At 41.4% G+C, this 13,315-nt stretch overlaps 1 protein-coding gene across 1 annotated transcript in view; it reads right to left on the bottom strand.

Moving 5' to 3' along the window:
• LOC132402400 (metabotropic glutamate receptor 1-like) overlaps positions 1-13,315 on the bottom strand; it is a 246,385-nt gene that overhangs the window by 215,665 nt on the left and 17,405 nt on the right. Inside the window, exon 2 of the mRNA XM_059985257.1 lies at positions 2,204-2,453. Within this exon, the coding sequence (XP_059841240.1) occupies positions 2,204-2,453 (250 nt within the window). The remainder of the gene's footprint in view (positions 1-2,203; positions 2,454-13,315) is intronic.

The following is a 13,315-nucleotide window of genomic DNA, read 5'->3' on the forward strand; positions in this document are numbered from 1 at the left end:
CCTGTTCAAATTTACACTGTGCTTCTTACTTTAGGACAGAACCTACATTTTAAGTATTGTTCCATAAACTGCCAGCACTTTCCAACGCTCTGTGGTGTGTGGTAATGAAGCATCATCTTTCTGAGCCTTTTCAGGGCTGCAAGATAGTTGGAATATTTTAGTAGAAATAAGGTAATTAATAGAATTTAATTTTTTTTTTAGAGCAGTGGCTCTATAAGGAAAAAGGTTGGGTTTACAATGGATGCTACAGCCACTTATGTAGAAAGTGGGCTGCTGTCTCCTCGAAGGGCTAAGTTGATGTAAGCCCTGATTTCGGCCTGCCTTACAGAAAATTCAGAACCTGAGAAGGATGATCATTCTCTCAGAGGGGAAGGGACAACCCACAAGGTAATTACTGTCCAAAGATGCTGCATGATGCAAGGGAGATCTGTTGAGATCATCTTTGATGAGACAGGTGTAATGGGTACCCAGCACAAACAGGCCACGACTAGTAGAGCCACTGCTATTCTCAGATGATCCACAATTGTCACTTCAGCATTTCTTTTTGCACTGCTTCAGAATGCACTACAATCTCTGGACCGTTCTGATATTGTGAGCTCTTTCTGCACCCATTGTTGTATTTATTGTTACCATGTATACTGCTTACACTGTCAGCTTCACATGCACAGGGAATGCCAATACGTCCTGGTGTACATAATAATAAACTAATCTAATCTAGTATAATGTAAATGAGGAGCAGGAGTAGGCCACTGAGCCCCTTGAGCCTGTCCTACCAACCAAAAAGAGGAAATGGGTAGAGTTTGTATGGTTTGTGATCAGCCTACATCTGAATGTGTCCTGTTAATTCCTCTTGCTGAATTATTGAGAATGGAATTGAACACTGAAGAATGAACATCCCCACTCTGACACTGTGATGGAAGGAAGGTCATTGATGAAGTAGCTGAAGATGGCTGGATAATCTGAGGAACACTTGCAGTGATTTCTTGGGGCTGATATGGTTGGCTCCCGAGAACTAAGATGATCTTTCTTTGTGTTCGGTATGACTTCAGCCATTGGACTGTTTTCTCCTTGATCGCCAGTGGCTCCAATGTATCTTGATGTCACACTCCATTGAGTGCTGTCTCAATCTAAAAGACAATCATCCTCAGTTCTGGAAATCAGCTCATCGACCAAGGCAGAAATAAGATCTGGAGCCAACTTGTGTGGTCAAAACTCAAACTCAAACGCCAGTAACGTTTGAAAGTATGTGAGACTGCAGGTGTTGGAATCTAATGCAACACACAAAGCGCTGGAGACACTCGGCAGGTCTATTGGAGGGAAATGGACAGTCAGTACTTCAGGCCAAAACCCTTCATCTGGTTGAGCCCAGATAAAGGGTCTTGACGCAAAACATCAACTGTCCATTGCTGCCTGACTCACTGAGCTCCACAAGCACTTTGTGTATTGCCAATAATATTTAACAACATTAATCTTCAGGATCTGAGCTTGTTGTCAATGAATGACAATTACACAGTAGATGACTTTGCTTTCCAGCCACTAATCAGCTCCTTTGTCGTCCATTTTAGGTTTTATGAATCAGGAGTCCCAAGTGTCACCTTTTCAACCCTGTTTGGAAGAGGTAGGGACTGTGTACAGAAAGCTCTCAGTAGAAGCTTATTAGCAAATGCTGGAACAAGTCTTCTCACTATAGGAGTGAAGTCAGACCATTTACATTTTGCAACCCAACAAAAAAAGAGTTTGCCTTTATTTCATGTCCTTTGTTAACTAGGGTTTGAACTCAATCACAAGATTCTTGCATGATGCTGTCACTGGAAAATGGATGGGAAATATCAGAAGAGGACTGGCGTTGCCCCTGAATTTCGGAGCCCTGTGCACTGACAAAAGTGATTTGCAGAATGTTCTATATTTTCAGGAGCAGAAGATCTTGTAGCAGCAGTGTACATAATACCATGAAAACTTTGCCAAGGTGATACACTACGTAATACTTTGCTACAATCAAGAACTCTTTTGTGCTTCCATCACACAACATCAGGATGACATACAGTGTATTATTCTTGCAGCAGAGTAATATCAGGCAGGTAGGTAGTAGTACCGTGGCACTATGAAAATGAGAGGATATATGATAGCTCTATCACAGACCACAGAGGGGGTTTATAATGCTAAGGCACAGTGAAAGCAGAAGCACATGAAGTAACCTGCTTACCTGCCAATCAGCAGAAACTCTCCCAGCACCCCAAGTCTTCTCATTGCTATCAGCAGGCCTCTCACCGTCATGCCCTCGCAGAAGCAGACGACAACTCTCGCCTTCGGCAGCCGCTCCCTTAATTTTCTCAGCAGTCGGTCAAAGGTTTTCTCCCCAGCATTGCTGTAGATTTTACCCGAGTGAGCGATACAGAGTCCCTCCTGCGTTGCTAATTCCTTGAAAGCCTCCATCCCGCTCTCTCCGTAGTTCCCTAAAACAAAGATGGGACAACTTTGATGTAGAGACAACATGGTTGATGATGGTGGTGTAATATCATTACATAACCACTAGAGGCAGTGTCTTTCATGAGTACTCCCACCTCTGCTTCACAAGGTTAAAGGTGCAAATCCCACTTGTACACATAGTTGAGGCTGTTACTCCTGTGCAGTGGAGCCAGAGGTTTACACTGCTGGAGCAACAGTCCTTGGATAAAATGATACAATGAAGTTAATCTGATTTCTACGGAAGACACAAAAGATCCTTTGTCACTACATTCACAGGGAGCAAGCGCTGTCGTCCTGCTGACTTGGTTAACATGCATCCTCCAATAAACCTTGCAAACATTAATCTAGTCATTATCTCTGGTTTGGGGCTTTTGCTGTTAACAAATTTGATGCCATATTTACAATTGTGACAATATGTCAAACATATCCACAAAACATCGAGCAGCACCTTGAAGTTGTGAACAACATGGTAAAAATTCAACTCCAAGTGTTTAATATCTCATGAACAAATGCTTTGTTGTTCCTGAGAAACATTTTAAGTTGTTGTAAACACTTCAGTTATTTAGTGCAATGCTGCTTTGTGCACTAATTGTATGGGATTGTGAGAGAAATTTATTTCCATTCTTTGTTTTTGGTTTTATGATTTTTATAATGCAGACAGCCTAACTATGGTTCAGATTCTGGTACCAAGCTTAAACCAATACAGTTCTGCACACCTTACTCACTATAGGCAGAAGACAGAAAGCTGGCTGCTTGAGTAGTGGCATCCACACTGGACTTTGAGTCAAGTTGTCCCAGGTTCGAATCCAGCCAGCCCCTTGCATGTTATCCATCGTGCTGGGTTGAGCATCGAGCTAGCAACTCGGCCTCATGGAAAAAACAGACAAATGCTGCAAAAAAACTGCCAGGTTGCTGCCCAATGTGCCACAAGGGTCTGAGAGGAATAACAAAGAAGAGGAGAGAAGGCTTTCGATCTTCAGCAGCGGTGTGTGATTAGTTGTGTTGGCATGTGATTGACAGCTGAGATGTTACTGACAGTTTCTTTTAAATAAGAGAGCAGAGTTGTGCAATATTCAGAACGTGGTAGTAAGCCCCTACAGGGATCCGTTCTCCTTGATGAGAGGAAGGAGAATTGGAAGTGTCATGAGGAGGTGATTAAAAAATCCAGTGGAGGAAGGCAGCCAGTAATCTCACAGAAGCATCATTAGTTATGTAGTACATTTAAAGGAGGGCACCTCTCAGGGGCATGATCAGTCAAAAATAGATGCTGAACAAAATCTGGAGATAATGGGAGAGGTGAAGCACAATTGGCTGAAGGAATCGATGTGGTGGTGAAGCAAGAAGGTTGAAAGAGGGAATTACAGAGTGCTGTGAAATTCCTTAAAGAAATAATGTAAGTTACAACTCTTTACAAAGAGCTGTTTAATATAAACAGTGGTACTCGTTCACATGTCTCCTTAAACCTGCCTCACATTAATTACAATGCACATTCCTGTTGACCAGTAGTAAATTTTCTCCCCTTGCTTTGTTAAAAAACCTATGTAATATTTCCCTAAAAATATTCAAAGACTATTTCCAATAACCTTGAAGGAAGAGAGATCCAAAGAATCTCAACCGTCAGAGAAAAATTCCTTTCTCTGCCTTCAATAGAGCTCTGGTTAGTTTTAAACAAAACGCACTAGTCCCAGATTCCCCTACTTAAGGGAACATCCTTTTCACATCTACCCGGTCAAGTCCTCTCTTGTTCATATAAACTCCAGAGGATGTGGAACACAATAAGCTACATGCAACTTGCTTTCTCCATTGTTATCATAACTGGCCTTTTTGACGGGTTGTGTGATATCTTGTATAATGGGATCCCTAAGCTACATCAAGATGCAATCAGTCCTTAGATAGGAGGAATTTGGAGATATGGACCAATCATGGGCAGAGGGGTCTACACTGGCAGGAATGGATGAGTTGGGTCTGTTTTCAAGCTGTTTTACTCTGTGATTCTAGTTACTGCTCCAATAAATTCAAAGGTTTATTAGATCCAAATTCCCCATTGCCATCAGTCTGAGCTAGCATTGCAAATCAATGATTCTGCTTTTGCTGTTTTGGTTGTTATTGTTTGGTCAGTTATGGTGTTGTCCAGTGTTTAATGCTTGGCGCTAAACCATAATCAATTCTGGTATGTTTCACATACTGGTAGCAAAGTGATCCTGATTCTAATTCTAATTCTGTTGTGTAGCCCAGCCTGTCTGACAGTTTTGAACAACCTCTTGGCAACCATTTTTACAACTTGTAACACATACAAAATGCTGGAGGAAATCAGCTGATCAGGCAGCATCTATAGAAAGGAAAAAGAATCGATGTTTTGGACTGAGACCCTTCATTGGGACTCAATCAACTGTCATTTGTAACGCTTTTGATAATTAGTACATATATCATTGATGTAGTTGTAACCTTTAAGTGCACTAAACTCTTGGAAGACCAATGTGGACTAAAAGTAGATTGGAAATTTTGTTTTATCATTAGGAACCAAATGGAGGGATGTGGGGGTTATGCTGAAATATCCAAACATGTTGTGAACTGAAAGGAAATTCTGAATGACCTGTTTATATAAACACAAGAAAACTTCTCTGCTGTGAGTCACCCATCTGTGACACTGGCTCAGTTTTGCTTTGTCTATCAGCGGCTAACCTGTCGGATTCGTCCACCACCCTGCATTTTGCAACAGTTTACAATTTTCATCATCACTCTCTAACTTCTCCCATTCGCTCACTGAGTCGTTGGTCTCTAAACATATTCCCTCATCCATTCGCAAGTAATCTCTTTGTTTTATCTGTTAATTTCCTCCATCTTCTCTGCAACTTAAAAGCATATACTCCCAATTCCAGCGAAAGGTTTTTAAGCTGAGCCGTGAACTGCTTCTTTTTCAAGAAACAGCCTGATCTGCTGAGTGCTTCCGGCACCGTGGTTCATATTTTTGGCACCTGCCGTTTCCTTGAATTGTATGAACTTTCTCTGGGCTTCAACAATATGCCAAAGATTTACAAGTTCAGCATATAAAGTCCAAGGATGGTATTGGGATGTCTGATGCACCGATCTTGTGAATGGAGTCTATTCATTTAACAGCTGATAATCTTTGAAAGAGTATTGGGCACCAAAATGTGAATAAGAATTAAGACAGATATATAAATATTTGAACAGAGTCTGAGACCAGGATTAATTCAAACCCAGCAGGATTCTGAAAGTGGTAAATGCTAGAGCCATCACTACAGAAACCCATTCTTCATCTTTTCTGAATGCAGATAAGCTAAAATATTTTCCCCATCAATCCATTTTTTCTTTTGCTAATAGCTGAGCAATATGCATTACCTTTATAGATTGTTTATGGTTCCTGTAGCAGGCAAATAGGATGAAGGTGCTACAATCAAAGCAGAGTCTTTGTCATATTATTATGAGTATTATTAAATGAGGAAGGAAACCTCAATATTGTGGATAGAACTGTACCACATTCTAGGCGATTGTCAAGATAATTTCAGTACAAAATCTACAGAATTAAACTGCAGGTAATGACTGAAGTCAGGGAATAGTTTGCAAGAGTTAATCACCTGAACAGAGAGCAGTGAATATGAATGGATGAGATAGTTGAATATGAATGGATGCGATAAAGCAATGCAAGCACAGAAAATGCTGGGAGCACTAAGTGGGAAAGGTTGCATCTGTGGGAAAAGAAATCAAGTTGAAGACCCTTTGTCAGGACTGGGAAGGGGACAATAGAAACTTTTAAAGCTGTAGAGGGGCTTGGGGAAGGGGGATGGATCTGAATGGTGAGCCCAGGGTGATCATGGGTGCTTTGGTTTCCTCCAACATTGCAAAGGCATACGGGTGAGGAGCTTAATTGGTTACATGGGTGTAGTTGGGCAACATGGGCTCGTTGGGCTGGGAGGATCTTTTACTATATCTCTAAAATAAAATTAATATTCTCATCTTCATCTTTACAGTGCTGAACCTATCCATGCCTTGCCATACAGTTAACCAGTAACACCCTGCTCTTCAACATTACACCCTCCAGCCCTGATCACTGCCATCAACATCCTAAGAAGGCTGGGAACAACAGAGGTGTAACTAGAGCAAAATTGACAACAAGGCCCTCCCCTCCAGACCCTGTGAGAACTCCACACCAAATACAAGGACTAAACCAGAAATATCAAGGAATAGTACTTGCACACAGACGGACAGAGCCATTAAGCAGCATGACATTGTCAAGTTCAGAATAGTTAATGTTCAGAGTCTATGTCACTGAAAGAGACACGTACTCTCTCCTTCACTGGCACCATATATCTGGAATAAATACGAACGACAGACCACATCATGGTAATTCACGAAGATTTTATTGTAATTTATAGTAATTTTAATGCATTGCACTGTACTGCTGCTGTAAAATAATAAATTTCATGACATACGTCAGTGATAATAAACCTGATTCTGATTCTGCGCCTAGAGGTTCATCCCGGCAAGTAGCGATGAATTGTCTACATCACAGTGCCAAACTCTGAAATTGTCTATTATAACAACTGTAATTACATCTTCCTGCCAGAGGAGGCGCCACAGTGCCTCTTGATCTTGATTATAATCTTGATTTGATAGGAAAGGGGACATGCAAATTTATAATGGAAAATTGTGACAAGAAGGATAGGTTATCTTAAAATTTTTATTATGTTAGATAGACCGATAAAACACCAGGGATGTAATCAGAGGACGACTCACACACCAGAAATGGTTCAACCTCAGTTTTCAATTAAATAGAATTTAATTGATGGTGTAAAAATAAAATTGAGACAGCCACATGAGAAATGGCTGTTCATTAGCTGGTAGCTGTCAAAAGTGAGTTTTAAATGAATTTAAATTGTATTCAGTCAGGGTGCACTGCTTATTCCTCAGTTCACAGGCAGAAGAGTATATGTCCCAGCCTTCCAATTATCCAACACTTGAACTTGTAGGGTCCTGCTGGATGACTTGTCAAGATCTAGTCAGGCCTTGGCTGGAGAGCTGAAGTGTGGACAAATTATACAAGATCTCCATCACCCCATTCCCGCATCCCATAGGAAAGACTACATTCAGAATTAGATTCATTTTATTTATCACATGTACATAGAAACATACAGTAAAAAGTCTCATTTGTGTTCACAATCAATGCAAGCTAAAGATATGCAGGGACATTATACAGTGCAGAAGTATGTAATTCATCACATTTATGCCTCTGATTGGGTCAACCCATTTAGCTGCACACTGCTGCTCATTCCTAATAGTAATTTGATTTTGCCTTTTGAGTGCTTATCCATTTCATTTTGGGAAGTTATTATTGAGACTGCTTCCAATGTCTTTACTGGCTTAAGATGATGAAAACATGAAAACTTCCAGTTTTGAAAATAATCTCCTCATCTCCTTGTAGGACATTTACCAATTGCTTTAAATCATTGTCTTGTGGAAAGGAAATCCCAGACTGCAAGCAACACACATAAAATGCTGGAGGAACTCAGCAGGCCAGGCAGCATCTATGGAAAAAAGTACAGTCAATGTTGGGTTAAAACTCAGCCCTGCCGAACAGTTTCAGCCTGAAATGTTGACTGTACTTTTTTCCTTAGATGCCTCCTGGCCTGCTGAGATCCTCCAGCATTTTGTGTGCGTTGCTCAGATTCCCAGCATCTTCAGATTTTCTTTTGTCTCAGAATCAGGTTTAATATCACTGGCATATGTCGTGAAATTCGTCAGGAAAAGCTTGCCAATTAAAGAAACCTTGCTTCAGTTTATTCACTTTTCAGGACCTAGGCTCACTGGACAGTGTTTATTGCTCATCTCAGGTTATCCTCAAGGATTTATGCAGGTTGGGAGAATGGGCAAAGAAGTGTCAGTTGGGATGTAGAGTAGGAGAGTGTATGGTCCTGCACTTTGACAGAAGGAATAAAGGCATAGTCTTTTTAAATGGGGAGAAAATGCAGAAATCAAAGGTACAAAGGACTTTGGAGTCCTTGAGCAGAATTTCCTAAAGGTTAACTTGCAGGCTGTGAAGGTTGTAAGGAAAGATGGTGCAATGTTAGTATTTATTTCTGGAGCACTAGAATATAAAAGCTAGGATGTAATGCTAAGGCTTTATAAGGCATTGGTCAGACTGCAATTGGAGTAATGTGAGCAGTTTTGAATCAGAATCAAAATCAGGCTTATATGTGTATATTGGACAGATTGCAAATAGAGTAAATATTGAGAACAGAGAAACTGCATGCTCCTGCTAGAATAAAAGACATGCTAACAGATTTAGGGAGCCTTTGTTAATGAAGGATATTGAGGTGCTGGTTAAGAAGGAGGCGCATAGAAAATTCATGCAATTATAGACATATGAGGCACTTGTATGGTAGGGGGTAAGGAGCCTTCCCTGAATCACTGAGTGTGTGCCTTCAGGCTTCTGTACCTCCTTCCTGATGGTAACCCTATGAAGGCTCGTACCCAAGATGGAGCTGACAAATTTTATAACTTTCTGTAGCTTCTGAGCAGTAGCCCCCCCACACCCCCCATCCCACCTGCCATACCAGATAGTGGTGCTCTCCACAGTACATCTATAAAAGCTTCTGAGTGTTTTATTTTGATCTTTATCTACGGAAAATTGTGCTAGCATTGGAGAGGCTCCAGAGAAGCTTCACAAGAATTATTCCAGGAATGAAAGGGTTAATGTATGAGAAGTGTTTGATGGCTCTGCGCCTGTACCCACTGGAGTTTGGAAGAATGGGTGGGGACGGTAGAATCCCATTGAAGTTTGTCAAATATTGAAAGGCCTAGATAGAGCAGATGTGGGGAGGATGTTCTGAATGGGGGAGTTTTGGACCAGAGGGCACTACCTCAGTATAAAAAGGTCATCCCTTTAGAACAGAGATGAGAGGAATTTATTTAACCAGAAGGAGGTGAATGTGTGAAATTCACTGCCACAGACAGCTATGGAGGCCAAGTCATTAGATATATTTAAAGCGGAGGTTAATAGGTCCTTGATTATTAAGGGCATCAAAGGTTAAAGGGAGAAGGCATGGGAATGGGGTTGAGAAGGATAATAAATCAGCCATGATGGAATGGCAGAGCAAACGATGGGCAGATTGGCCTAATTCTGCTCCTATGTCTTGTGGTCTTACAGGAAACAGTGAAAAGCCATCCTGCTGTATCAAGTAAGCTTCAATTATACCGATGCCCAAAAAGAACGAAGTAACCTGCCTCAATGACTATTGTACAGTGATGAACTGTGATGAAGTATTTTGAGAGGTTGTTGATGAAACATGCCAATTCCTGCCTGACTTGGATCCACTCCAATTTGCCTACCATCACTCCAGGTCTACAGCAGATGCCATTTCATTGGCTCTTCACTCAACCCTGGAACATCTAGACAGTAATATTGCATACCTCAAAATGCTCTCTATTGATCACAGCTCTGCATTCAATACTATTATCCCCTCAAAGCTAATCAATAAGCTCCAAAAACTAGACTCAATACTTCCTTGTGCAATTGGATCCTTGATTTCCTCACTTGCAGACCCCCGTCAGTTCAGATTGTCAACAACATCTCCTCCACAATCTCCATCAGCACAGATGCACCACCAGGCTGTGTGCTTAGCCCTCTGCTCTACTTGCTTTATAGTTATGACTGTGTGGCGAAGCAAAGTTCCAATGCCATATTTAAGCTTGCTGATGACACCAGTGTCACTGGCCAAATCAAAGGTGGTGATGAAATGAACATAGGATGGAGATTGAAAACCTCTCACTCAATGTCAGCAAGATCAAAGAGCTGATTATAGACTGCAGGAGGAGGAAACTGGAGATCCATGAGCCAGTCCTCATCGGGGGATCAGAGGTGGAGAGGGTCAGCAACTTTAAGTTCCTTGGTGTTATCATCTCAGAGGAACTGTCCTGGGTCCAGCATGTAAGTGCCATCACAACGAAGGCACGGCAGTGCCTCTACTTTCTGAGGAGTTGGTGAAGATTCAGCATGACATCTAAAACCTTGACAAATTTCTATAGATAAGCAGTGAAGAGTATACCGACTGGTTGGATCACGGCTTTGTACGGAAACACCAATGCCCTTGAATGGAAAAGCCCACAAAAAGTAGTGGATACAGCCCAGTCCATCACTGGTGAATCCATCTCCACCATTGAGCACATCTACAAGGAGTGCTGTTGCAGGAAAGCGTCATCTATCATCAAGGTTCCCATCATTCAGGCCATGCTCTCTTCTCACTGTTGCCATCAGGAAGGAGGTACAGGAGCCTCAGGACACAAACCACCAGGTTCAGGAACAGTTATTACCCCTCACCCATCAGGGTCTTGAACCAGAGGGGATAACTTCACTCATCCCAACACTGACCTGTTCCGATGGGATGCACTTTCAGAGACTCCTCATCTCATGTTCTCAGTATTTATTGCTTATTTATTTATTTATCTATCTATCTGTCTATCTATTTATCTATTTCTCTGTTTGTCAGTTATTATTATTATTTTGTATTTTTTTATTTTTGTATTCGCACAGTTTACTGCCTTTTGCACTCTGGTTATTTGTCCGTTTTGTGTTTCTTTGTGTTTACCATGAATGACTGCAAGAAAATGAACCTCAATGTGACATACGTGTACCTTGATAATAAATTTATTTTGAACTTTGAACATTGGTTTGATGGTCTTTTGGAAGTGGTGATAAAGCTGCTCATATCAGCGCAGTCCTGATTTAAATACTCCCACCAAGTTGTTGGGCAGAGAGTTCCAGGATTGGGAACCAGTGACGATGAAGGACTGGAACTGTACTTCCAAGACAAGATGATGTTTGACTTGGAGGAGATGGCACTGACTCTCTCACTGTGGCACTGAATGGATAATGTGTTCAGGTGCAACTTGAACATATGTATATGTTTGTGACTCAGAGAGAAAAATGCCACTGATTGAACCACAGTTAACACAATAACAACAAATGCACAAGATATGTTTACTTTGTGCTACCTCATTGGCAAATTTAATTGTAACTAAGGCTCATTAGAGTTCAGCCCAATCCTATTTGAAATGAAGTCTTAGTTCTAGTCAAATGGCAGGAGCTCATCTTTGAGGTTCATCAACTCCTGAATATTTTCAGCTTTCCCACCAATAAATCAGCTGTGAGACAGCTTTGTTCCAGCATTTGTTAGGACAAATGAGAGCAAATTTGGTTGATTTAATACATTGGGATTAGCCCTATTTCAGGTGGTTTTCCTGTAATTTCACTCAATCAGACAAAGAAATGAGATGAATTAGAGGAACTTTGGCATTGAATTGAAATGTACTTGCAGAAAGTGTAACCTGCCTCCTCCTGGTCTGTCTTGGCCCTATTGCAACCTTGCATTAGTGTGCACTATGTGTCAGCTTCCACATTGTCTGCTCCCTTACAGAAAGCGCTGTGGAGTAAACTTCATGTATGCTTCCATTCACAGAGCCAAACCAAACACTGATGACACCTGCTCCTTTTGTTCCACCTCCATTTCTCCACCTTCTTACTGTAGGATTCTTCTCCAATATTGCATCTCCAGTGGGATAGTTCCTAGTCAGATCTTAGAAAGATCACAGACCTGCTATAGTCCCAGACTAACCTCTCTGATTCCATCTCCTGTCCTCAGCAAACAAGTAGACGCAGCTTGGATCAAAGTCTCTGATCCTGGTTCCTTCACTAAATTGACCCAGTCCATTTGTCCACCAAGCACCATTCCGATTCTAATCCCATTTTAATTTTTTAATCTTCCCATTTACTGCCCTCGATTCTACCACTTTACCCACAAATGAGAGGCAATTTACAACAGCCAGTTATTATTTTGTACATTATCATTGCACACTGGTACACTATCTTTATACTATTACTAATTTTACACTATTATTATTCTGTATTTATTATTAGTTAAGCTCACTGCTAAGTGTGTTTTTAAATGTTGCCATGACTAAAAGATGTCTCACTCAAGATCAATAAAGTATTATTTCTATGATTATTATTAATCTAGCGATCTCAAAGAGCTGCTACATTTCTACCTCTATCCTTTCCTCCACTTTCTGAGCTGCCACTTCCTTTTTTCCTGTGTGTTCTTGTCTTTTCCCATTGCCTGTCAAATTAAGGAAAACAAGTTCATCATGAACAAGAGAAAATCTCCAAATGTTGGATATCTGAAATTCTGCTGAAGGGTCTGGGCCTGAAATGTTGACTGTACTCTTTTCCATAGTTGCTGCCTGGCCTGCTAAGTTCCTTCGGCATTTTGTGTGTGTTGCTCCTCATCTTATGTGATGAACTCGGAAGGTTATGTAATGAATAATTTACTGGGCCAGAGTCAGAGTTATATAGCATGGACCCTTCAGCCTAACTGGTCTTTGCCCATCTAAGCTAATCCTATTTGCTTCTGTTTGGCTCATATTACTCTAAATCTTTCCTATCAATCTACCTATCCATGTGGTGGTTCAGTCCGAAGTCTGTGGTCTGGTCCACAAACTCCGGGTTTTCCGGCGGTCCCTAACTAGAAACACCTGAGGCTCATATTGGAACTGGGAGTATAAGTGGCCCTGGTATTGGAGGGGTTGTCTTGTCAAGATACTCATGGCACAGATGGCTGGTGGAAGGCTAGAATGGGCTCTTGTCATCCTTGGGGCTGTGTTGGAGAACCATGGCTTCTGGGAGCCCTGCTGGTAGTAGTCGGAGTGGTCATTGTGGTATGGATTCAGCTGTTTCCTGGGCCAGCTGTCAGTCACTCTGAGCTAGGCGGGGATCTGGTTGCTCCTGTAGCCAGACAAGGCTGCTGACCATAATGGCTACTCGGAGCTACCCCGATGC

This window comes from Hypanus sabinus, chromosome 12, assembly GCF_030144855.1.
Source record: "Hypanus sabinus isolate sHypSab1 chromosome 12, sHypSab1.hap1, whole genome shotgun sequence".
NCBI lineage: Eukaryota > Metazoa > Chordata > Chondrichthyes > Myliobatiformes > Dasyatidae > Hypanus > Hypanus sabinus.